Genomic DNA, 27312 nt, shown 5'->3' on the forward strand with positions numbered 1-27312 from the left:
GTTATGACTTAAGGGAAAGGACCCCCATGGAGAAGGACAAGCTGAACTGGCCCAAGGGCTTAGTGTGGAATTTATGGCAAAAGCCTTGCTTCCTCTCAGAGCCCAGAGAACTAAGTGTTGAGATCTTTGTCTCTTACTGTGTTTATCCAAACAACTGCAAGTGCTGATAACATATACAAATAGAGGGAAACATAAAAGAAATGTAGATGTCCCTGGGAGACAGTGTATCCCTGAGTTAATCTCCCCAAGAGAATTTCCTCTGCCAAAAGTTTATGCAAATGATCAATCACACCTATGTCCTTACCTAAAGCCCCCTTAGATGTTCTATAACTATGTTAGCAGCTCTGCATTCAATAGGCCATTTTCACCATCAGGCTGTGGTCCTCCATCCCCATCTCTCTGTTGGGGAGGCAGGTATGAGCCATGGGATACACAAGCATAACAGCAGCAACAGCAACCCCCTCATTTTACTTTGTGAACTCACAATCTTTCTAAAGTTGAAAATAAATGCATACTGAGTCAGGTCTGTAATTACAAATCTATCATACCTAGCAATTCATGGTTGTATGTCTGATCATACAGCATGATTGTAAGGAAAACTTTAAAATATTTTTATTAATTAAATTAAATATAAACATATTTTATTAATTAAATGATTAATTTAAAATTTCAAAACAATTTCTTCCAAAATCTTTCTTCTTTCAAAAGGAGAAAAATACCCCTTGGGCACAGGAGTAAACTCTAACCTAAATTATTTCATCCTCCTATTGGAAGTCATTTTTGTGAAAAGGCTAGCAAGCACGCCTTGAAGTCTGGTATCTATTAGAAAATATATCATGAATAAGTTATTATTTTGATTTTGTTTTGTTTGGGGATGAAATCTGCTTATGCTCCGGGCTTACTCCTGGCTCTGCACTCAGGGATCACTCCTAGTTGAGGCACTATAGTGCTGGGTGCTGGGATCAAACCCGTCTGCTGTGTGCAAGGCAAGTGCCCTACCAGCTGTACTATCTCTCCAGCCCTGAATAGTAAGTTCTTAAATCAAGGACTACATTTTGCTCAGACCTGTCTTAACCCCAAAGTGCAAAGCACTCTCTGATCAGCCAGGGTATTGGATCTCACCAAAAGACAAAAAGATATAGTCACATCTTAATTCAAATGTAATGTTTCCTTTACATTTGTAACTACCTCTGTAAGAAAACTATATAGATCTAAAAGTTTATGCTTTATTTCTATCTTGGGGTTACACTAGTATACTCAGGGATGACTCCTGGTGGATATTGCACTTAGGTTGACTGCAAGCACGTTACCCACCTCTCTATCTCTCTGGCCCCAAGGTCAGTGGTTGTTTTTGGTTTTTTGTTTTTTTTTTTACTTTTTCCTTCCATACATTTATTTCTTGGCGATTCAACCAAAGTTGAATAGACAGAAAGTCAGTGTTTTTAAAGTGAACAAATTATATTATTTAATCTCACTTTTTGTGGGTAAAAGTCCTGAAAACTGGTAATTTTCTTTTATTCAGAGTGCTGAAATGATTTAAGTTGACGGAGGGTCTGGAGTAAATGAAGAAAAAGACACTGAAGTGTTGAATAATAACCCTAAGTGCTTTAGGCTTAATCAGTGAATTGCCCCATTTCCTTCTACTAGAAAACCTTACAGTGCTATTGCGAGCATCCCTCATTCTCTGAATTTATCTTTAACCTTTCCTTTGTGTTTTACACCTGTCACAGTTCCCCAAGTCAATCTTGGTTACTTATAAGCCAAAACTTTCTGGTAATTCTGGATTTTGTATTTGTAGTGAATTACTTGCCTTTCTATTTCCCCTATAGCCTTTTCATATTTTACTCTAGAGCAATATTCTTTGCTTAAACACAGAAAGACCATTAATGCTATGCTCCTAATTTTGGGGAGTTGACTGACTCTAAAATATATCTACTTCTAGATATGTCATAATTACTTGACTCAGTCGTCAGTTACTGTAGTTCCAAACACTCCCCAAAGGGAGATCCTGCTGTGGGACTGGGATGGATCCGGGGCAAATGGCAAAGCTACCCCGGCATTGAAATGGGACATTCTAGAAAGCATAAATGCATGGTCTTGATGCAAGCTATCATAACATAAGACATAGGACCCCCATGGGAAGGACAAGCTGAACTGACCTGAGGACTTATTCTGGGATTTATGGATTTAAAGTAAAATCCTAGCTTGCTCTCAGAGCCCATAGAACTAAGTTTTAGAATCTTTATTTCCTACTGTGTTTATCCAAATTACAAGTATTGGTAAGTAGAACTGTTTGGCCAATTGTTTGATATATATGTGTGTGTATATATATACATACATATATATACATGTGTGTGTATATATATATATATGTATATAACTAGAGGGAAAGAGAAAAGCAATATAGCTATCCCTGGAAGACAGAGCATCTCCTTGAGTTTATCTCCCCCAGAGATTTGCCTCTAATGGAACGTTTTACCTTTGCATATCAAAGAGACATGCAGTCCTACACCTATGACCCCTTTAGATGTTCTATAAGTATGCTAGCAGCTCTGCATTAAATGGGCCATTTTCTCCATCAGGCTGTGGTCCCTGTCTCTCTCTCTCTCCTTGGGAGACCTGGGGAAGATGGGAGGCGGCTCTCAGCCACAGAATGCACACACGATATTGCAGCACCCACACATAGCTTCGTGAACTCACTAAAGAAAATGAAAAAAAATTGTTTCCCCACCACTCTTCTGGGTGGGAAGCTAAAGTGGATCTTTAAGTTGGCCTGGACAATTTGATGGCCATCTCCAGGGAAACAACTGAAGCAGATCTGAGTTATCACTTTCATGCCAGTACAGAAGCTTCATCCCCCAATCTTTGACTGTGTTCATAGTATTATTATTTTAGTGAAGCAAGACAATTTTTATTGAACAAAACTTACTTAGAAGGGGTGGGGAAGAAGAAAATGAATATACGTTCCAGAGAACATTTTCTAGCTTGCTGCTTAAAAGCAGGCAAGTAATCAGGGACATAGAAACAAGCAAGAGAGATATGTTTGAGGGAGAATAAGGGCTTGAAGGAGGAAGCCTCAAATTACTCCTTTAAGTGCCTTTGCTATGTATGGTAAATAATCTCCTCCTGATAAAGTTGGTGCAGTTAAGACCCAAGATTCAGCCAGTTGCTCTAGTCCCATATTTGCTTGACTACTTCAGCTTACTCACTAATCCTGCTTGCACACACTTCCACTTCCGTAAGCACAAGATATTAAAGCCATGTACTAGTCCATCAGCTTAGGATGGCTTATTCCAGGTAACTGCAACCCACCACCATCAAAGTGCTCATAACTCCCGTTTTTGACCCTGTTCTATGTCTCCTTCAGCTCAGTCATTTTCTAATTCCTGTGTCTAAGTGTTTTCTTTCCCTCAAGTTCCATTTATGCTTCCAGATCAATTTACCTTCCTCCTATATTCTCCTTTTTATTAGATTCTTTCTGAACATACACTGAAAAAAAACTAATTAAATTTAGAAGAAAAAAAAAGTAAATACCTGACACCCCTCCCCCCAATCTTACCTGGTGTAATTTGAGAGATGACACAGTGACTTTTCTCTAATGGAGACCATTCAAAAGCCTCATGCCATTCTTGCTATTTACAGATCCCTTTAAAATGGGTTCTTTCTGCTAAATCCAACTTTGAAGAAAATGGAAGGGTTTGTGTTTGAAGACATCAAAACGCCCTCTCAAAGTAGAAAGGGTAAACATAGAATTGAAGATACTGAACATATTTTCAAGCATGTGAAGGAACTACACATTCCGATTCTGGAAACAGAAGATCTCTGCCCTTCTCTCCAAGAGTGGAGGCTAAAACTACAGAAGTAACAGGAGGTTCAAATGGAAGGGGTGATATTAAAAGAGAGCCTCTTCACTATACAGTGGCAGAGAGTTTCCCACCAAGAAGTCTTTCATGTCAGAAATTTCCATTATTCTTTCCAGATCTCCCTGAGCCATCCAAGCTCTATCATTTCTACTACTGGAGCTGAAGCAATGGTATAGTAGGCAAGGTGGGCTTGACTTCCATGTGGCTGACCCAGGTTTGATTCCCCATGACCATTTATGGTTCCCCAGGTATCACCAAGAGTGATCCCAGAGCAGAGTCAGGCGTAAGCTTTGAGCAAAACTGGGTGGTAATAGGCATACAGGTAGAAAATTCCTACTACTTAGGAGAAGGGTGTGTCCTAGCATAAGTGAACTTTCATATGGGCACAGAAAGGACCCTTACCTTTTGTATGCTATTACTTAAGTCATAAGGAGGAAAGAAAGGGTGAGAAAAGAAGTCAAATAAGCGGCCCCATGGTAGTAAAATTCAGAAAAAAAGATTTACAAAAAAAAAAAAGTAAAATAAACAAAGAAATATTTTTAAGCAGTATGACATATTTTGAAACAGAATTATTTTGTTGCCAGCTGAAGACCCAGTCTGGGGATCACTAATGGCCAGAAGATGAGGCCTGACTAAAAGGGAGGACAAAGAAATCCCCAAGACTGAAAGTCCTTCTCCTTGACAAGTTCACAATAACCCTCGGATCCAAACAGAGGTAGTTTAGAAGGGGAAATAAACAACCTATAGTCAGCTTCCCAAAACCAGTTGAAAGCACTTCATCCTGAATGACCTGCAGTCTAATTCTGGGGGTGTGATATCTTCTCTACTCTACAGTTGTCCTTGCCTTCCTTTAACATACGCTTTTACTTTTGAAGTTCTGTTTTTACCAGTTCTGATCTCCCTGGGCATACCCACCCCATGAACAACAAAGGGATCAGGCCACCAAGTATGGCATGTACAATGATGCAGCACCTTAAGGAAGAAATTTTTCTTCTCAACAAATTCCATGGCCCATTCCATACTAAAAGTATAAATGGGGGAGATCATTTTAATACCCTTTCCTTCCAACTCTGTTGATGAATAAATCAGCTGGTTCGGCATCTACTTATTCAAAGGAGAAACTCCCATTCTGCATACCAACTTTCTTGACTACAGCAGATGGTCCTCATTTCACACCTACCTCTGGTTGGACCCATGGCTTACCCTGTATTGGAGTTCCCATGCTCTGACCACAAACTCCTTGTAAATAACCCCTCACAATGTTCACCAAGGTATCTCTCACATTACTCCTCCTCCACTGGTTGTATAATCATTCTATGCTTTAGATAACCTTGTCACTACTCCTCCTTGCAAACTGGAATATCAGGCCAGAGTTTCTGAGAATCTTGTTCATCTGCACAGTCCCCGAGGCAGTAGCCAAAACAGTCTTCCTGGAACAACGTGATTTATACTTTTCTGACCTGGGTTACATCTTTCTCCTTTCATACTCAAGGTCCAATTTAAATCAAAGGACACATGGGCACTCCACATACATCTACCAAACTACACTGAGTGACAGTATGGCTGATATGAGGGGTGACATTAAGCCAGTTCAATTATTCAAGAGACTTGGGGAACTTGAGTAGGGGGGGATTAATTCAGACCCTGGTAGAATGCCGGGGGTAAAAAGTACTTCTTTCTCGAGAGAGACAGACATAGAAAGATTGCACTCATCTATGGTATATAGAACAACAGAGTGGGAGACTAACACCCAAGAACTGTAGAAATAAGTACCAGGAGGTTGACTCCATGGCTTCGAGGCTGGCCTCACGTTCCGGGGAAAGGTCAACTCAGAGAAGCGATCACCAACTACATTGTAGTCGAAGGCCATGTGGGGGAAGGGAGTTGCGGGCTGAATGAGGGCTAGAGACTGAGCACAGCGGCCACTCAACACCTTTATTGCAAACCACAACAGCTAATTAGACAGAGAAAACAGAAGGGAATGCCTTGCCACAGTGGCAGGGTGGGGTGGGGGGGAGATGGGATTGGGGAGGGTGGGAGGGACACTGGGTTTACGGGTGGTGGAGAATGGGCACTGGTGAAGGGATGGGTTCCAAACTTTGTATGATGGAAGTATAAGCACAAAAGTGTATAAATCTGTAACTGTACCCTCACGGTGATTCTCTAATTAAAAATAAATAAATCAAAAAAAAAAAAAAGATAGAGGATAATGGAAAAGATAATAAAGGAACACACACAAAAAAAAAAAAAAAAAAAAAAGTACTTCTTTCTCCAGAAAACAGAACATCAGCCAGGCTTCAACCAAAGGGAAAATTCTAATGGGCCAAAGCAAAAATTGTATCAAAAGCAGTGTAGATATAAATGAGTAAGTGGAGCAGGTACTGGGTGGGGGGAAACTGCTTCGTGCCATACCCTAGCGGAGACATGGGACCTGCCAGATTTCAGGACTGGTTTTAGAAGAGTAAATTTAAGGGGTAAGAGGACTGGAAGGCGGAGCTTACTGTCACATTTTTCCAGCCTGAGATGAATGGGCAGTTCAGAGATTCAGAGTAGTCTCCTGCTCAAAGCCTCCTATCTGCCTTAAACTCCTGAGCAATCTTTAAATGCAGCCTTCGTTTTTTTGTTTTTGTTTTTCAATTGCCCTGAATCACCTGTCACCTATGTGTATTTTGTGTTATTTTTTTTCTGATGGTTCCTAAGAAAACCTACCAGATTTTGGGTTTTTTTTCTACTCTAGAAGTTCCAGTTAAGTAAAAAACTACACCTACCCATTTTCCGATCAGTGGAATGGACTCGATTCCTTCCATTTAGCGAAGCTAAAAAGTACAGAGGCCTATGTCTTAAGTCACTATGGCAGGCAAAGCCAAAGAAATTTCCTAGGAGAGCAATCTAAAAGAATGCTGACAAAGACAGTAACAATGGACACTCACGGGGCTGGAGCAATAGCACAGCAGTTAGGGCGTTTGCCTTGCATGCGGCCGACCCAGGTTCGATTCCCAGCATCCCATATGGTCCCCTGAGCACAGTCAGGGGTGGTTCCTGAGTGCAGAGCAAGGAGTAATCCCTGTGCATCGCCAGGTGTGACCCAAAAAGCAAAAAAAAAAAAAAAAACACAACAATGGACACTCAGAAGTGAACTGAGGTGAACTGAGAAAAAGAGCTGCAGAGATTTGGTCTAAAATGGCAGTGGTTGCACAAGTGACTCAGTTGTTACACTTAGTTGCTGATTCCAAGGGAATTCAGGGATACAAGAGGTTCATGCATGAACAATTTAATTATGCTGGATATATCTGACCTCCCATGCCACCATGAACTGAGATAGACATTGTGCATTAAACCCAGATTTCAGGTTGCTGCTGCCCACTGTTATGACGTGAGTATAATGGAACAGCCAGAAAAGCCACTCAATGTGTAAAATGGACACATAGCAACTAGCAGATAAAGACTGTCGGGCTTGACAAAATAAAGTCCAGGAGGGAGAAATTATAATCTTCAGTAAGATCTTTATGAAAAGCCTCCGTGCATACAATGTACACACTTCTCCTCGCTGTATTAACAAGTTGCAAACAGCTAACAAGTATATGGCTGACATTCACTGAACAGTTTTGTGCTAAGCACACCTACATTTTCTCATTTATCAAAGCATAGAGAAATTTGAGAACTCATCCCATGGAGATATATGTAATATATATTATATATTATAATATATATACAAATATAATATATATATATATATACTGGCAGAAGGTGGAAGTTGGGAGATGGGAAGACAGAGACACAAAATCCAACTTAACTAGGTATCTATTAAGTAGGTTCTCTATGCCTGGAACTGAGGTCAGAAGCATACTTGGATAAGAAATTCAAAACAAGTTATTATCACTTAGTGTATGTGACAATACACAAAAAATAGGAAGACTCCATATGCCCCAGGAATCTATCTCTTGCTTATTTCAAAAGAAAATTTCTTAGGGTTAATTGACCTTGATTCTTGATGCAGCTCTGATATTCCTTGTAACTTTATAAATCTCAGCACTTCTCTCCTATAAAACTTCCTAAGAGGTGACTCTACCCACATCTTATAATTTCACACCTTTAGTTTCTATGAGATCATTCACTCAAGAACTCAAGTATGAAACTCTATAGAGTTCAGCTGTCCCATTATCCTTTGTAAGGCTAGAGGTAGTCTGGGCACTTGAAAAGGCAATATTGGTGTTAAGTACCACATAACATACATATGCCTAGCAGAGAAGTACTAAGTAAGTTCAAGTCACTACTACTAGGACAGGGCTCAGGAGACTGATTGTATTGGCTATTCCCTTCTACTAGAAGAGGAGCCACTAACTCTCCTGGATTTTCTCATTCTTGCCCCATCTGATAGGTAGTACTGCAAACAAGGGGTACTTCTTTACTGGTCCCTGCACTGACAGAAAATGATGGGAGTAGTCTGCAGTCTCAGCATGAAAAGCCCAAAAGACATGCTCACCGGTAGCAGCACTTGCTTTTTCCATGAAAAGAAAAAAAAAATTATCACTTATCTGCCAGGTGACACTGACTTATCTCAAAAAAGGAAATCCTAGGGCATGATCAGGATCTATTAAAATGAATGTTCAGTACCAGTAGCCCCTAATTGACCCTCTGGGGTCACTACTCTATCCCTTTAGGCCTTCATTTGAGATATATAGTCCTCCTTATTGTATTAACAGAGTTTACAGGTTCCCAACTTCCTCCCTCACCTAGCTCTAATGTACGCACACTTCTGTTGGAATTCAGTCTATAGAAAAAAAAATGGAGCACAGAAGAGATAAATTTCAGGTTTTAGAGTCAATTCCAGGCAAAGTAAACAAAAATTTTCTTCTTAAAAGCTTTTACACCAAAAATACACTCCCCCCACAAAAAAAAAAAAAAGAGTAAGAAAAAAAGTGCCTGCTATAGAGGCAGGCAGGGCGTTGAGGGTGGTGGGAGAGGTAGTGGGGATATTGGTGGTGGGAAAAGTGTGCTGGTGGAGAACGGGAGTTGGAATGTTGTATGACTGAAACCCAATCATAAAGGCTTTGTAACTGTGTATCTCACAGCGATGTAATAAAAAAAATAAAGTAAAATAAAAGCTTTGACAATCTTCATTGCCCCAGCACGTCTACACTTTAGCCTCTACATTTACTGTGTATCTCATGGTGATTCTATAAAAAAATTTAAATAAAATAAAAAGCTTTGACAATCTCCACTGCCCTAGCTCATCTACATTTTAGCCCCTAAAGAACAACCACAATAGCTGTAAGGAGCAGGGCGACTGATTGGTGCTACAACTAATCCTACTCCACCCCACCTGTATTATAATAGTATGGTGGCCTCCTGCGTTTAAAAAAAAAAAAGAAGAAGAAAAAAGAATGAAGAAAGAAGAGGAAGGTGAGGAGGAGGAAGAAGGAAGAAGAGAGGGAGGAGCTGCAGCAGCAGCTGTGCAGTGAGATAGTAGGGCAGTGAAGGTGCTTGCTTTGCAAATGGCTGACCTGGCTTAGATCCCTGGGACCCATGTGGTCCCCTGAACTCTCCAGGAATGATCCCTGAGTGCACAGCCAGGAATAAGCCCTGAGCACAGCTGGGTGTGGCCCCAAACACCCACAAAAAATACCAGACAAATATTCATATAACTAAAATTCTTACATAAATGTTTATCTTTTATTTACATTTCCTCAAACCTAGAATGGTCCCACCTCCAAGATATAGATCTCAATTCAAAATATGCATTTTCTTGCTCAGCCAGGATATTAGAAATTCACGTAGGCCCTTTAAAGAAAAATAAGAAAAATACTGTTACATTAAAAGATTATAATTTTCTTTTCCTTTGAAAATAGCCCACCTGTTCTGGAACTGCCTTATGGGTAAGGTAAAAAAAAAAATCAGAAATGTTTTAGTTTTCTTTAGGCAGCCCTTAACTAAAATTCTGAAAATTAGGGGCCAAGGAACTTGCTGCACATGTCTAACCAGGGTTTGATCTCCAGTCTCCCATATGGTCTCCTGAGTCCTCCAGGAATGATCCCTGAGCACAAAACCAGGAATAAGTCCTGAGTACAGCCAGGTGTGGCTCAAAGCAAACAAACTAAAAAAAACCTCTAAAAAATATGTTTTATTCCTTCTCTTAGGTGGCAGTGATATTTTAGTTAACATGTAAATACCCCATTCTCCAGATCTCCACTTCCATAGCTCAAGTTCTCATCCCTTCCCTGAAGATTTCCCCATATGTTTCACAGACTATGAAGCTGTGAGTACAAAAGCACGTAAAGCCCTCCCACTCAACTGGTGAAGCCCTATCTAGGGAATTACATCTATATTTTAATCTTACATAGACAATGAAATCAAGTATAACTTGGCATCATATGTAAATGCACACCTTTGTTAAAATCCACAACAGTATTTATATCCTTCCTTTCATGCTCACATCCAGACATGCCCAGGGTCTTCCTCCTCCAGCACCCTCATCAATCACCTAGGCTACCATAATGGCTCTAGCAACCATTGCAGACTCCAAACACAGCTTCTTACACCCATCACACCTCATTCAGAGAACAATAAAGCTTTAGCTTTCCAACATCTCCATCCATTCTCAGATAGCTCACAATCCGTGTCTACTGGTAACCATGAGCCACCTTCACAATATTTTTAATTTTCCTCCTCCCATGGCCATGTTCACCTCCAGAGGAGTCTTTCCTGACCAATTCAGCAAAAGAAACCTCCATAAACCAAGTCTGTTCTTTCCCCTTTCTCCATATTGATCTCTTTCACCTTCTTTCTTCCTGGACAAGGAAAATAAACTTTACTGTTAGATAAACAATATTTTATTTAAAGAGGGACGCACACGCACAGAGGCCTATGCATGCACATATGCTCATGTTCCACCCTTTCTTTCCCCCATTCCTATCCACCTCTAACCTGTGATTCAGAGCACGGCCATCTGGCAACACCCTCTCACATAACTGATCGCAGCAATACACAAGCTAGGTAGGAGCTTTGTCAAGATCCCACTTTTCAGCCTTGAGATGAGACAGAAGGACTGGCTATTCCAAGGCAACCAGATCTTATGTGCTTTCTATACCTTTATCCCCACACACATCCAAAGAGCAACAGATACCTAGAGCTGTTCCCTGTGGACAGTGTGGCACTGCAGGCCAATCCTTTGTATCACAGAGGGCCAGAGAGCCAGACCTGTGCATTCCTCAAGAGATTTAGAGTAGTTATGGTATGGTTGGGGAACAATGAGAGCAGTTAAGCACCAATTTCCAAATACTCCCTGCAGAAGGTGCTTATCTTCAGTCTAGGAACTCCATAGCAGAAACGGCAGGGATATCAACCATCAGGAAGCACATCACTAAATCTCTATACAATTAATCTTGTTAGGTATCTACTAGCACCCTGGGTAATGTTAAGGGCCAGTCTAGCTGGGCCATTGCCTTACTCACTGGAGACTGTTTGGAGATGGTGGTACCCTAAAGCTGACAGTGGGGCTGAGCATCCACTACTCTTGACACTGGCACCCTTCAAGCCCTGCCTTAAGATACACAGAGGACAGTGGCTTAGGTCATTAGAAGCACATTTTGAAGAGTACTGTCTTCCAGAGAACATAATCTTATAGTACATCTAAATGTAATAAAAGGACCAGTTGGGACCAAAGACAAGGATTAGGGCACCAGAAGAGGTCAGCAGCATCTCCAGGGCCCCTACTAGAGAAGATAATGGGAGGACTAATACTATAGAAAGGCATTTGTCCATTAATTCAGAATGGGGCTGAGATGCCAAGAAGCCAAGCCTTCTCTGATGGCTTCCATTTGCCTTCCAACACAAGTTCCCTGAGGGAAAAAGCCAGAAAGGTGAAAGGAGAGATATCAGAAAGAGTACAGCAAAGGGTTTCTGACTGTAAGCAGTCAACAGCTGAAGAGATGTGTGAACCAGAGACAAGCCTTCTGAAGAGATCTGACCTGATCTCTTTGAGGTAAGCAAGGACCAGAGCAGAGCAAACCAGAGACTGATACAACCCTGTGTGGGCTGATAAGACACAAACCAGTTTCCCTAAGTCTAGGGCTATAGGCTGACACTGCGCTGATGTCGGCCCCCATGGCTTCCACTGTAGCTACCCCGATGATCCCCACTCCGATGATCCATGTCCTGGCCATCCAGACTGGTATGATCTGAGAGACCCCGCAGGTGTTCCACAGAGTCACACTTCTGCAAGTCAGATGCCACAGTGCGCAGGCTCAGCAGGCTCAGGGTGTCGGTGTCCAGGTGACCCTCGTCCAGGCCCCCTCCCTGGGCCCCCTCAATAATCCCACTGTCCCCCTCCTCGCCTCCATCAGGCCCAGCTTCAGCTCCTACAGGAGAAGAGCGCCGCTGGCCTGGGGGGTGAGGTGACAGGCCCCGGCGCCGTGCATGGATCTGTTCACTGATCTGCTCCAGGTTGCGCAGGGCAACTGAATAGCGGGTCTTGGCCTGGGTCACCTGCTGCTCCAGCTCTGTCACTTTGGCCTTGTGCTCCTGTAGAGGAAGGGACAAAGTAACCCACCATGCAATTCTCCACAACCTGTGGAGATGGCAGATCCTGTCAGCCTGATTTAGCTCTCTTACAGCATCAGCCTTCCCCAACTAACAGAAACCTGCAGTACCTCACCCCACCCCACTCACCTCGTTTTCTTCCTAGGTTCCCCCTTCTCCAGCATTCCTATCCTGCTCCTAACCTACACTAAACATTCTAGATCTTTTTCCGAGGTGTTCATTCCCATACACTCCTTCTCTTCTTCCTGTTTTTCCCTTTCTCTGTCTAGATAGTTCTCTTCCCCATTCATCCTGGTGTCCCTCATCCTCACTTTCACTTTCGTTTACTTCCCATTTACTGTTCCTTTGGGGGGGAAAACTAGGGCTCCTCAGCAGTGCTCAAGGGTTCTACCGCCACTCCCAGCCAACTGGTAGGCAGTACAGCTCCGGTTACGCAGTGTTGGGGACACCAAGTCCTAACCCAGTGGGGCTCAGGGGGCCATGCAGGGCTGGAGAAAAACCCAGGCCTTACACGTGCAAAGTATGCACTCCATCCCTCTAAGTATCCCAGCACCAACCCCAACCTAACGCCACTCTCACTCTACAAGGCTGTGCTGAGTGCATGTATTCTACACTGGTATGAAGTATAGCCGAGTAACATGTCCTCACCCAGTCCACCCATTCTCCCATGTCCCTCTGTTACCTCTAGAATCTGGCTGAACTGGGCCTTCAGCTCAAAGTAAGGACGACTCTTGCCAATGGCCCGACGGAGTGTCTTCTGTAGGGCCTGGACTCGAGCCTCAGCCTGCTGGCACAGTCGAGTCACTCGCTGATGCTCCCGCTCACCACGAAGCCTCTCCTCCTCTGCCTCATTTACCTGGCCCAGGCAGAGGGCAAAGAGACATATCACTGAGCCGGAACCCTCATCTCCTCATCTCCTAGCCCTGTCATTTTTCCCAGGCCGCCATTCCTACTATACCCTGAGGTGCTCTCACCAGCCTGTAGAAGACACAGCACAGTGAGTCCCTGACCTGCTCACACACTGGCTCTGTTGCTGCTAGCAGAGTGGGCTAGGCTTCTCTCTACTACATATGAGGGTGTGGGGCAGCTCCAGAACTACAACAGCCACCGTTGCTGTGCTTAGGGGCTTCATGGGCTGAGGGTGATAGGATAGAAAAAGCCCCATTAAGGAAGCCAGAACTCTGCGCTCAGTTCTCTAGGTGTTCCCACTGGAGCAGGGAGCAGGTGAGAGCGTCACCGCAGCAGGCAGCTATTCCAACCACATTGTGGGCAGATACACATTAGAACCTGTCATACACTGCAAAAACAAAACTTTACCACCACCACTCCCTGAGTCTTATGCTCTACTTCTGTGAGCTAAGTACAAGTAGAGCTGCTGTATGTGAGGCATGACCAACGAACACACCAAAAAGCACCAAACAGGGCCCTCCCAATAGAACTGCAGGATTAAGAGCATTCTACAAAATTTACACACTGCAATTCTAGTCCCAAGTTTTCCAAACTTATTTGGCCTCACTTTTCAGGAGAAAATAAAAAAAAAAAATACCCTTACTGTCCTACTAGAAATCTATCTTCTTTAAGTGAACAAACAAACCCCAATTACACCCCAAACTACTCCTGTTCCACTGGATAATTCCGGTTACTTCCCCTCCCCAGTAGGATGGGACTGCCTACTATGAGAAAACTGTCCCAGCCCCTCAAGTGAAAACACTGGAGGTGGGGCCTCTGAGAGTAATTAACTCGAGGAAGGACTTCTCATAAGTTGGATTAGTGTCCTTATGAAGGAAGTCTATTCTCATTCGGAAAAAAAGTGAGAAAACAGAGGGAAATATGGAAATATACCCTAACCAGACACTAGATCTGCCTGTGCTATCATTTTAAATCTTACCAGTCCTCAGAATTGTTATTATTTTTTTGTAACAGCCAGTGGACCAGTCTTGTCCTTGTTTTTGTTCTGGTGCTTGTCCGGCACCAGACCAAAAAAAGGTTTTTGTTTATTCCTGGTTCTGTGCTCAGGGATCAATCCTAGCTGAGCTCGGGGGACCTAACTGAGGTGCTTGGATATGGAATGTGTTGGCCATGTGCAAGTCAAGCACCCGACCTGCTGTACTATCTCTAGGTGAAGAGGGAAGACTAGAGTTAATACCGGGCTCTTCTTGATCCCCAGTCTCCTTGGGGTTAACCAATGATACAAAAATTCTTCAACTCAAAATCAAGAAAATGTAGAACATTCTGAAAACAGAATTGAGGAGGTCACAGCTAACCATAACAAAATGCAATTACTGAATCCAGCATATTCTGTAAGCCTAGTCCCACATCTGGAGGTAAGGGATGAAGAAGAGATGCCCAGAAAGTTTTATTAAGTGATATGGAAATATATGTGAGAAGCACTGGAGGTCAAGGAGGGCTGAGACCAAGAAATAGGTTTTGCCTGAAACTAGAGTCAAAACTGAAAGGTGGAGAGAGGAGAAAGAGTAAGAAGGTTGATAAGATGAAGAGACAGCAAAGGAGGCACCAGAACCAGTGCAAAGGACCTGCTGGTATGGGCCCACTCACCTTGCAGGTGGCATGGTTGAGCATCTCCTGCCACGTGGGATCCAGCCGGTTCTTGTCCGCCATAACACCCTGCTCGGCCACAAACACCATTTCCCTGGCAGCATTGTGCATGCTCACAGCCCGTTCATAACGTAGTGCTGCCTTCTGTGTCTCCTGCTGGGCCTGAAGGAGAAGACCATAAGGATAAGGAACTGCCAACTGCCCCCAGAGACTATCTTGGGTAAGGATAAGGGAAAGAGGAAGACACATGATAATGTCCCCTGCACTACCCAGGCTGCTCTAAGGATCAATGCTGAGAAAGCAACTCTATACAGAGTTTATTAAGGCTTCAGTCTTAATTAAGAAACATTAAATATAGAAATACAGATTTTAAAAAATGACACCACCAGTGCAGGATGAGTGTGTGAAACCTAGCACTCTCCAAAGTGTCTGGTCTTGGGTAGGAAGGGCACACTGCTGACCCAGGTTCAATCCCTGGCACCCTATATACCCCTTAGGAGCCCACAGGAAGTAATTTCTGAGTGCAGAGCCAGGAGTAAGTCCAAAGCACTACTATTATAGTCCAAAAACTACAACCAAAAAATGTTGGTCTTTTGTCCTAGGGAGAATACAGGGAAGGTGGTTTGCAACATGGAATCAATCTTATAGAAAATTCACCCCGGACATCATGAAGTCCAGTGCAGGGAAGCAAGCTGAAGAAATCAGACAATTGCTCTGATACTCATCATAACCATATTTATCCAAAAACAAACAGAGAACATGGGGGAGGGGAATCATGCAATGGATACAATGGATAAGGAACTTGCCTTGCACACACTCAACTTGGGTTCAATCACTGGAATCCCAGATGAACCCTGAGCTCTAACAGGAGTGAGTCAGAGACAGGAGTAAACTCTGGACACCACTGGGTGTAGTGTGACCCAAAAAGAAAACATGAAATAAACAGGGAAACAAAAATAAATTCTAACCCAAGGTAAATTTTTCAAATTTCATCATCAATTTCAAAAATCGATGGTATGGAGGTGTCAGAGGTAGCTCAATGGGCTAGAGCACACATTGTCCCTACAGGAGGCCCAGCGTCAATATCCAGCCTGCAAGGCCACCTGAGCACCACCAGGAGAGACCTTGCAGTACCTCTGGGAGTGGTTTAAAAAACAAACAAGTTTTGTGTGTTTGTGTGTGTCTGTGCAAGCACACATGTATGTGTGCGAGCATGTGCGACAAATATCTTTACTTACATGGAACTGTATCAAACTAAATAAAATAAATAAAAATAGCAAAAATGAGTCAGGAATGTGGCCCTGAAATAGTGCATGCAATTATGGGTTCAATTCCTGGCACTGTAAAGAAAAAAAAAATTCTAGCATAAAATTTCTTTTTTGGGCCACACCTGGCTGTGCTCAGCACTTACTCTGTGCCCAGGACTTACTCTGTGCCCAGGGTGACCTCTTGGCAGTGCTCGGGAGACCATATGCAGTACTGAGGATCAAATAGGGACAGAAGTCTGCATAGTTAGTAAGCACCTTAAGCACTATCTCTGTGGTCCCAAAATCTGCTACAGTGTTATTTTGATAGAAAATACACCTCCAGGGGCTGGAGCGATAGCACAGCGGGTAGGGCATTTGCCTTGCACAGGGAGTAACCCCTGTGCATCGCTGGGTGTGACCCAAAAAGCAAAAAAAAAAAACAAAAAAAAAACCCTCAAAAAATTAAAGTTTTATTGCTGTATTAATTACAGTTCTTTATTTACTATGTTTTATAATACTTTGATCTCATTCTCATCTCTCACCTCTCCCTCCCCCCCGCACCCCCCTGCCCATCTCACTGTGCTCAGGATTTACCCCATTCTGGTCTTTTCTCCCAAAGACCATTCTTAGTAGGCTCAGGGTGTAGGGCTCAAACCCAGGTTGGCCACATCTAAGGCAAATGACATACCTGCTGTACTATCACTCCTCCACCCTTCCCCTACCATACTTTGATCTCTTGGTTTCCATTTCAAATTTCCCAGACATAGCAAATTCTTAAAGTCAGTAAACTCTGTAAACACAATTTTCCTAAACATGGAACCATCCAAATCTTACCACCTTTTTTCTATACTTCACACATCAGACAAGTATTTCTCCAGCCCTAAAGGACATCAGGGTCAAGAAACAAAAAACTAGAGATCACTCCAGAGACCACTATTCAAACTATCCAATCCTAAGGTTGTTCAAAGTTGCTAATCTTGTCTAATAAAAAAACAATAATTAAAAAATCAAGGAGGCTAATATAAGCTTTCTCCTCTTGCCTTCTGATCAGCCCAGCTACTTTTCCAAGTGGTTCTGTATGGATGGCATGCATGCACTCTTGTGGTTCCTTTTAGGAACTTTATGTAATGAACTCTTTCAATGCTGTCATCACTATCTGTCAGCTCATCAACTTGACTTTACATTCCAGAACAAAAATTTTGAATATGTATGTAGCACAACTTGCTTTTCTTGCCTCCTTTTTTTGCTTTACAGCTTTAGTAAAAATTAGGTTTATAATAGTGAATCTAATTATTTACATAAATGAAAAAATGGGAGGAGGATGGGTAAAGCACAGAAGAGGTAAATAAAATAAAGATGCACATGAATCAAAGGGAAGAAAGAAATAATAAAGGGTCTTTCACAGAGACAGAAAAGCTAGCCAAACCTCCTTAGCCAGTCGCCGAGCCTCATAATAGGGACGGGCCTTCTCAATACAGTTCCCTAAGTGGGAACCCTGTGTATTCAACTTCCTTGCTGACTCCTGTAGGATTCTCCGATAGGTGGTTCTGGCCTCCTAAGAAAGGAATAAGGATGTTACAGACAGAAGACATAAGAAACACAGAGGGGCTGACGCAGTAGAGTAGAGCAGAGCAGAGTAGAGCAGAGTAGAGCAGAGTAGAGTAGCGTAGAGTAGTGTAGAGTAGCGTAGAGGGTAGAGGGTAGAGGGTAGAAGGTAGAGTACAGTAGAGTAGAGTAGAGTAGAGTACAGTACAGTACAGTACAGTACAGTACAGTACAGTACAGTACAGTACAGTACAGTAACTTGGATTCAAGCCCTGGCATCCCACATGGTCCCCCAAAGCCACCAGGAGTAATTCCTGACTGCAGAGCCAGGAGCAACCTTTGAGAATTCTGGGTGTAACCCAAAGGTCAAAAGCAAGCAAACAAAAGTAGGAATGGAGGGAGGAAGGGAGGGAGGGAGGGAGGGAGGGAGGGAGGGAGGGAGGGAGGGAGGGAGGGAGGGAGGGAGGGAGGATGGAGTAGAAGAGAAAGGTGGGGAGAGGAGAGGAAGGAAAGGAAGGGGAAGGGGATGGAAAGAGGAAAGGAGGGAAGGAGGGAGGGAGGGAGGAGTAGAAGAGAGAGGTGGGGAGGGGAGAGGAAGGGAAGGAAGGGGAAGGAAGGGAACGGAAAGAGGAAAGGAGGGAAGGAAGGAAGAAGGGAAGGAGGGAGGGAGGGAAGGAAAGAAGGGAGGGAGGGAGGGAGGGAGGGAGGAAGGAAGGAAGGAAGGAAGGAAGGAAGGAAGGAAGGAAGGAAGGAAGGAAGGAAGGAAGGAAGGAAGGGAGGGAGGGAGGGAGGGAGGGAGGGAGGGAGGGAGGGAGGGAGGGAGGGAGGGAGGGAGGGCAGGCGGGCGGGTGGGCGGGCAGGCAGGCAGACTAATAACCCTGATATTTCCTCAAGGACATGAGGAAAGAATGCAACTCACATCTAGCTGTAGCTCCACCTGGTTGATCTCTTCACTGGCCTGATTCAGATGTTCCAGCTCCTCCTAAGAGAAAAAAGAGCAATAGAAGGACATTACTTTAGGTGAAACTGGTGGAACGGGAGTACACTACAGGGAGACCAATACAAACGGCAAAGGAAAGAAATGAAAGGGGACGTAGTTAAATATCTTCTATTGGAGACCAAGCATATGCAGTCTGCTACAATCCTCATAGCTCCATCCTTCTGTGCCAGGTTTGGAGAAAGGAATGCTCATATGCACACAGTCAAGTGAAAGCAAGTCAGCTTTCTCCCTCAGACTGCACTGCCAGAGTATGAGTGTGCTCACAACCTAGGCAGGAGTCTGCTCAGAATACAAGTCTGTTTCAGAGAGAACAAGTCCCCAAGTACATATTTACCACACACTGATCATAGCTCAGCACTGTAAAACCTGATAATCTCAGTGGTCTAATTAGTAAGTAGCAGATCCTGTTGATATTAAAAACTATGTTAGGGAAGGGCAAGGTGAGTGTCACAGGGTCACTACTTGGCAGCAGCAGGCCAGGGTAGGATACCCAAAGCACTTACTACCAGGCCAGGAAATCAAAAGCAGAGCAAGTATCTGGGGCAGACAGGCTGTCAGGTGAGAACAAAAGAGGCTGAGCACAGGGGAGGGCATATTTGATTTTCAAAACGGCAGAGGGAACCCCTTGGAGCAGCACTTGGTCTCTATTCAAGACAAAGATCTGAGCATTGTGGAGAAAGCTGGAGGGGTCATGAACACAAAAGCAGAGGCTGTCCATACTTCTCAAGGTGGGAGAAGAAAGGGTAGATCCCAGAGAAAGACAGGACACAGAAGCATGAGGACGTGATGGACAAGACCTCTGCCACTAACCCAAGATTACTGCAAATAAAAGACATTTCTTGGGGAGAAGATGCCAGAAACACAGAACCAGTCAGGGCTTCTAAATGGGATGGAAGAGAGCAGGGAGGTAATTACTGACCTCAAATACCCTTTCGTGGCCTTTTTTAACCAAGTTCTGGGAGCTTGGAGACCAGTAATCCAAGAAGACTTCTGAGAAAATGCCTGTATTGAGCTTGCTACTGGACCCTCCTCCATGAGTCCTTTGTCCCTAGACAGGACAGCGGGATTTAGCTTGGTATCTACCTGCTGTCAAAACCATTAGAAAATTTGTACTTGGCAGAAAACACTAGTGCTGGCTCCCATTCACCTCATATAGTGCTTCCAACAACTCAACATATCATGGCACTTTAGTTCTTTTAAGTCTCTTCTCTTCCTCATGCCCAAGAAGATTTGGGTCAAGTGAAAATCAGGAATCAAAGTTATATGTCCTAATTAAAGTAAAAGAAAAAAGAAATAAACATATAAGAGAACCAGGAACAACTTGTTCTTCAATCCTGTGTTCATCCTTGAACATTTATCTTGCTTGATTGTTTCTGTGTCTCTCTGCTAGCCTTTTCTACTCTGGAGAAGCTAGTGTTCTCTCTTAAGCACATTATTTCCCCTCTTTCTCTCCTCTCACAACTTTCTAAGCAAATCTTGTACAATAAAAATTATCTTGCTTCACAAGAGAATTATAGGCCAATATCCTTGACAAACACAGATGCAAAGATCCCCAACAAAATACTAGCAAACAGAAATCATATACCATGACAACTCATCAAAAAGATCATATATCATGACCAAGTAGAATTCAGCCCAGGGATGCAACAATAGTTTAACAATCAACATAAGACACAATCAATAAATGAAAAAATAAAAGCACTGTGATCACATCAATAGACACAGGAAAGCATTTGACAAGATCCAGCACTCACTGTATCACTGTCATCCCGTTGTTCATCGATTGCTTGAGTGGGCGCCAGTAACGTCTCCATTTGTCCTAGCCCTGAGATTTTAGCAGCCTCTCTTTACTCGTCCTTCCCAACGGTGCCGCATTGGAGGCTCTTTAAGGGTCGGGGAATGAGACCCATCATTGTTACTGTTTTTGGCATATCGAATACACCATGGGGAGCTTGCCAATATCCAGCACTCATCCATGATAAAAAACACTCAACAAAATGGAAATTGGAGGAACTTTCCTCAATATAGTCAAAGCCATATAAACAAGCCCATCCCAAACACTATACTCAGTGGGGTAGTGGGGGAAGGGGTGAAGAACCCAGAGCATTCCTTCAAGGATCAGGCACAACACAAGGCTACCCACTTGCATCATTTCTAATCAATATGGTACCATAAGTACTCACCATATCAATTAGGTAAATGAAAGAATCAAGGGCAACAGAAAGGAAAAGGAGAAGTCAAGCTCTCTTCCTACTTGGGGATGACATGATATTATAGTTAGAAAATCCAAGACTCTACAAAAAGCTCCTAGAAATAACAGATTCCTACAGCAAAGTGGCAGCCTACAAAATTAATCAGCAACATTCCATGGCTTTCCTATATACAAAGAATGAAAGAGAAGAAAAAGATGTTTTAAAAACAATCTCGTTCACAACTGTGCCTCAGAAAATTAAGTAACTCGGAAGAAGCTTAACTAAAGAGGAGAAAGAACTATACAAAACAAAACTACAAACACTAATCTAAAAATAAGAGAACATGAGGAAATGGAAACATAACCTCTGCTCAAGGAATGTGAGGATTAATATCATTAAAATGGGAAAACATCTCAACGCATTGTACAGATTTGATAAAGTCCCTATAAGGACACCCATGCTGAAACACCACTTCACAAGCAAGTAAAAGCAAATATAAACAAATGGGACTACATTAAACTAAGAAGATTCTATACCTCAAAGGAAATGATGAGCAGTATATGAAGACAGCCAAAATAAAGAGAAAACTTACCCAATATTCATCTGATAAGAGGTTAATATCAAAGATATATTTAGCACTGGTAGAATTTTACAAGAAAAAACCTCCACCCCCATCAAAAAATGGGGAGAGATGAACAAAAACTTCCTTAAAAAAAAAATTTAAATGGCCAAAAAGCACATGAAAAAATGCTCTACATCACTAATCATGAAGAAGATGAAAATCAAAACAACAATATGATATTATCTCACGCCAGAGACTGGCACACATCCGAAAGAACAAGAACAACCAGTGCTGGGGCAGATGAGGGAAAAAGGAACTCTCATCCATTGTTGAAGGCAATGTCAACTGGCCCAGACTTTGGGGTAAACAATACGGGAATGCCTCAAAAGACAAGATATTGAGCTTCCACATGGCCCAGCAACACTGCCTCTGGGAATATACCCTGGGGAACCTAAATCACAATGCAGAAAATCCATCTGCACTTCTATGTTCACTGCAGCACTATTCACAATAGCCAGAATATGGAAACAACCCAAGTGCCTGAGAACAGATGAATGCAGAAAGAAACAATTGCATATCTACACAATGGAATACTATGCTGCTGTTAGGAAAATTGAAGTGTAAAATTTGCTTATACATGATAGACATGGGGTTTATGACACTGAGTGAAACAGAAGGAAAGATACAGAGATTTGCAGGATTAAAAATAACAAAACAAAACAAAATCATAGTATGAGAATAATATAAAAGACAGTAGAATGGAGGGTAAGGAGGATTGGTCCATGGTAGGAAGCTTGCCACAGTTGGAGGCAGGGAGGGTGGTGGAATGTAATTACAACAGAATAATACTATGAGACTATGAAAATGAGACCATGAGAATAACTCTGAACAAAAACTGAGTGCTGAAAGGAAGTGATATAAACAGCCTAAAAGGGGAAAAGTAGGGAGGAATGTAGGGAGAGGGGGATTAAGAGAAGTGTCTGTCATAGAGGCAGGCTTGGGCAGGGGCAGGAGGTAAACTGGATTCACTAGTGGGGAGAAACATACACTGGTGAAGGGATGGGTATTGGAACATTCATTGTATGATTGAAACCCAATCATGAACAATTTCGTAAGTGTATCTCGTGGTGATTCAATTTTTTTAAAACTTAGGGATCTCATAAGGAATTTTTTCGTTTTCTAGCAACCACACTTTTGAAAAAAGCAAAAGCAAATAAAAATTATAAGAATATGCATTTCGCTTAACACAATACAGCCACAAGCTTATATTTCAACGTGCTAACACTTTCTTTGATTTAACTACAATTTTCATGTCATAAATGCAGTCCTTCATAGCACATTTCAACTTGGCACATGGCTTCCCATACTGTGATGTATAATGGAAATCTGAGTAGTCAACCTAGAGTCTGAAAGACAAGAAGCCAATCTAGAACCACATGCTCCAAATATGCCAAAAGAAAGCAAGCAGTAGCAACCAATGCAGCATCTTCAAACAAGGACATCACCTTTAGCTGATTATCCTAACAAATCCTCACAAAAAGCCATACCTTGTCAAAGTAAGAGGCAGTATCTTTCTCTGTGGGAACAGCTTCCCCTGGCTCAACTTGGACTACTTGAGTTTCAGAATATCTGGGAGATAAGATGAACTGGTACTTTTAGTAGCTCCCACTGGAATTTTCTTTTCTTAATTCATATTGCTAAAAAAGAAAAACTGAGGTGGGCAATCAGGGACAAAATACTTTCTGGGACCCAATCTTTGATTTGGCTACTACTTACTACTGTAAGGATATCCCTGAACAGACCTCAGAGAGAATAGGCATACACCTATAAAAATAGGTGTATAATAATCTATAATAATTATAATCACTCTATAATAATCCTGGAGAAGATCCAGTAGTCCATGAATCTTGGTTCTATGACCCGAAATGTTCTCAGTCCTTTAAAGTATCACCAGAAGAAGGAATCATCACTTGAAAAAGAATATGAAGAACTCTAGCTACTACTCCAAATGGATGTAGACATTATCTTTTTATGTGCTAACTCACACCCACATGATTGCTCCAGCAATTATAGTCTTTTGTAAATGATGTCTGTCCTTGTATCTCAGAGGTCTTTGTCCTAGGACAAGAATGAAGAGCAGAGCAAACTAGAGAGAAAGAAATTCTGGAGAGAACAACCAGGTCGGAGCAGTCCAAAGTTTGGTAGAATACTATACCACACCAGAGCTCTGTTTTGGGCAGCTGGCAACACAGTCCATTTGGCTTATTCCGTAAGAGATTCCTGGCACTTGGCTGAAATGGAATTCAAGAAGGATGAAGTCTGAGTCAGCATGCATCATCCATTCAGTGTGCAGTCAGCAAGTAGAGTGACCTTCCTGAATCATGCATTCACTCAGCTACAGATATGGATGCTCAAGGCTACTGATGCTCCCACATGTCTCCTACAGGTCACCCGTAATTCATGGTGGTGGTGGTGGTTGAGGTGGACACCAAAACCAAAATCATCAACACACTGTAAACACATAAATTATATATTTTTCAAAAATGGTGAGTGAATATAACCTCTTCACTGAGGAAAGAATAGATTTACAAAGGAAGTAGAGAGTCACAGGGAAATAAACCCAGACCCTCCAAGTGACATCCTTCTTTCTTCCTCTAAAACATTCTCACGAAACTGAATTCTCAGAGAACATGGGGAACCAGACAACGGTCTTCCCTAGGGGACAGCACACTTGAGACAGCTAGGATCTAGGTTCTTGCCAACTTATAGCGGGATTTCACACACAAAAAAGAGAATACAAGTTTCCTGCCTATAAAGAAACCCTATACATCAGGTTAGAAAATTTCACTCTAATGACACATATCTGGGAATTCCTGGAGAAATAACTAACAGGCCTCTGCTTTGATGGATGTCTTTGGCCCAGTGGATTTACCAAACTTCCTTCAGAACCAGTTTTTGCCCTACCCAGACTGGCAGAATTCACCTATCTGAGTGGGGCGCAGTGTCTTGTATTTTTAAAGCTCCATAATGGCTTCTGATGGATCTGTGAATAGACACTTACGGATGTACTGAGAATCCAGAAAAATAAACATCCACTTAATTCTGAAGGTATTATCAAGATAACACAGTCTTGTGCACTGATAACACCAAAAGAAACCTCAAAAGACATTCCTCTTCATCCAGAAGAGCCCACACTCAGAATAGCTGAATGCCACAAGACTCCTTTCTGAAGCCTGCCTCTCCCTATAGTAGGACAGTGAATTCCATCGAGACTATGTCATCAGCACACCTGGTGACCCAGCACTCTCAGGTTCAGGAATATGTATTAGAGAATGACCATAACAGATACAACTCCAGAAACACATCAGATTGACCTACAAGTCTAAGCATGATGCCCACTCTTCAAAAGACATGGGTTCACCTTTATGTGAATGTCCTGGGGAAGCAATAAAAAAAGTGAGAAAAGATTCGAAGGACTTCTCCTGTTCCACTCATCCACATCTCTGGGTCAAGTGCCTCTCTGCTTATTTGTAAAGAACTACTTAATTTCCACTGCCCTAAAGTGTGCCCTCTGCACCTGTTGACAATTTATTGCTTAACTTCTTCAGTAATCTTCAGCAACATACCACGGACACTTAGACTGGACCTTTCTCTGCATTTTCCAACACACAATCCTTTTAGCATGAATCATTGTGCTAAATCATTATATATATATAATGATATAATTTTATATATATACACATATATGTGTGTATAAATATATAAACCATTGATAAAGACATCTATAGATATCTATATGTATGCATGTATATGTGTGTATATATATGTATGTACATATGTACATACATATATATACACACACATATATATATACACACACATACACATCTCAAAGATTTTGGTGACAAACTTAATTTGCTTTCCCATGGCAGTGTACTAGAGAAAATAAGTCTAATCCCTTAATCATATGACAGCTCTTCTGGTAAACTGAACTCTATCTTCCCTGATAAATCCTCTCACCTGTATTCTAGGGTCCAGTTCTTCTTCCTCTCTTGGGGACAATTTGGCTTCGTGGTTGCTGTTGCTTCTGTCTCTTTGAGGCTCCTCTGCTACTGGGCTCTGACTAATTTCATCCTCTACAACCTCAGGTCGAATCTCCCCCTGTGGGGTTTCTCGCCCTCCTGGGACCTCCCTGAGCTCAGCCATTCTGCTGGGCAGAGCCCTTCTATGCACAAGAGAGGAGTGACATGCTGGGACCTAGTCCCAAACTTGGGTGTTTGTTCCTTGTTCGAGGTAACAAGAAAGATTCCACTTTTTAGAGTGAAGAAAGGGGGCAAAGAAGAACCTCACACTGTTAGGGGCAGAGCCAGCCGCGAGGTTTATAAAAATAACGCCTGTGTGGGCAAAAATTCTTCTGTCTCCGTGGAGAGTCTACCAGGAAAGAGCTGGAGCAACAGCTCCGAGGCAGGGGGGGAAAGGGGCCTGGATCTTAGGCCAAGGCCTGCAAAGAGGAGCACCATTCGGGAGGGCTGAAGCCTCCAGGCTGTGGTGGCAGCTGGAGAGAGAAGGCTGAGCCCAAACAGAGGCTGCGGAATGAGAGTCTCCGGGAAGCTGCAGGAGAAAAAAAACGAAAGAAAGAAAAAGAAAAAGCCAAGTACTTGGTCACTATCAAAATATTGGTCATCATTTCTTTCCAACCCTACAGTCTCCCAAGAACTTCCACACTCCCTGCCCCCCACCCCGCCCCGGTCCCCAGGACAGCTCAACTTCTCTCGTCAGGCTTCAAAGACTTGAGCTCCCACTCCTCCCGCAAGTTCCAGCTCCGCTCGCTCCAGTCGCCTCCCGATCCGCGACTTCCAGACGACCCTTTCCTGCTCTCACCCCAAGTTCTCCACCCACCAGACTCCACCCGCGTCAGGCTTTGCAGTTTACCTGGTTACTCCAGTCCCCGCCTCAACGCCTCTTCTCTCTGCAACCCAGCAGACAACCTGAACCTTTCGTCTCCAGCCCCACATTCTTCTACAATCCAACCGCCTCTGCCCCCGGGCATGTTGCACAGGCGGGAGCAGAGGCCCGGCGTCAGGCCTTACCGTGCTCAGGCGGGGAACCGAGCTCCTCACGCCGGCTTACTCCCTCCTACCCGCAACAAGGTAGTCCAACCAGATGCCCGAGCCAGGGGAAGCGGAAGTGCGTCACGCGATGGGTCTGCCCTTCTGCCTGAGTCCCGCCTTCGCATCCGGCTCCGCGCCAGGCCACCTGCCTTGGGGTTCCGTACGGGAATGGTGTCCCACGCCTTTGGGGATCTTTCCGTTGCCTCCAACCCATAGCCCAAAAAGAGAGAATGAAGATGAAATGTATATGATGCTCTGTCAAAGCTCAGGAAGACAGATGAAAGCGTGTCTCGAGATACAAGCAGGACTGTGAACCAGACACTGACATCTCCCAGGTGTGGACGCGGCCATAGTGCTTCGGGCGCGGCCGCGGGCTTACGTCACTTCCGGCCCCGCCTCGACGCCGCCGAGCTCCGGAAGTGAGGTCAGCGGTTCCGGGAACTCCCTCCTGGCTGTCAGGCTGGGAGAGCAGTGGCCAAGTACTTAAACGTCGAGTTCTTATGCATCGCGGACTCAATGATCTGGGCTTCAGTGTTGTTCTTTGCCGACCCCACCCGGAGTGTGACCCTCTCCTAGCTAACGTCCTTTTGTTTGGGGGTTTATTCTTCGTGTCCTCTGAGGAACCACAGCCCACGTTGTGCGGGGCGTGCTTCAGGATCCCGGGCAGAGCACCAATTAACCGGATTAGAAACTGCGGT

General features: G+C 43.3%; 1 protein-coding gene across 4 annotated transcripts; it reads right to left on the reverse strand.

The window, feature by feature from the left end:
* Nucleotides 1-526: 526 nt before the first annotated feature.
* On the reverse strand, nt 527-27296 carry SH3BP5L (SH3 binding domain protein 5 like). Of its 4 annotated transcripts, none has more exons than XM_055123777.1 (7): nt 26594-27296; nt 25524-26114; nt 18669-18731; nt 17631-17759; nt 14958-15119; nt 13084-13257; nt 527-12383 (listed from the first exon to the last, which is right to left on the reverse strand). In XM_055123777.1, exons 2-7 carry the CDS (start codon nt 25707-25709, stop codon nt 11934-11936), a joined length of 1164 nt encoding a protein of 387 aa, XP_054979752.1. In that variant the 5' UTR covers nt 25710-26114; nt 26594-27296; the 3' UTR covers nt 527-11933. The 4 variants fall into 4 exon arrangements, with proteins under 4 accessions (XP_054979752.1, XP_004618962.1, XP_054979774.1 ...); XM_004618905.2 differs by having other exon boundaries at nt 26436-27296; XM_055123799.1 differs by lacking the exons at nt 25524-26114; nt 26594-27296 and adding an exon at nt 23719-23775.
* Nucleotides 27297-27312: the final 16 nt, after the last annotated feature.

Source organism: Sorex araneus, chromosome 1 (genome assembly GCF_027595985.1).
Source record: "Sorex araneus isolate mSorAra2 chromosome 1, mSorAra2.pri, whole genome shotgun sequence".
NCBI classification, from domain to species: domain Eukaryota; kingdom Metazoa; phylum Chordata; class Mammalia; order Eulipotyphla; family Soricidae; genus Sorex; species Sorex araneus.

Excerpts from the sequence above, each read along its gene's own strand:
- SH3BP5L (XM_055123777.1), bottom strand. The coding sequence starts at position 25,709 with ATGGCTGAGCTCAGGGAGGTCCCAGGAGGGCGAGAAACCCCACAGGGG. Across the intron at positions 17,760-18,668 it reads AGGTGGAGCTACAGCTAGAT|GAGGCCAGAACCACCTATCG; the intron begins GTGAGTTGCATT and ends TTCCTTTCTTAG. Across the intron at positions 12,384-13,083 it reads AGTTCAGCCAGATTCTAGAG|GAGCACAAGGCCAAAGTGAC; the intron begins GTAACAGAGGGA and ends CTTCCTCTACAG.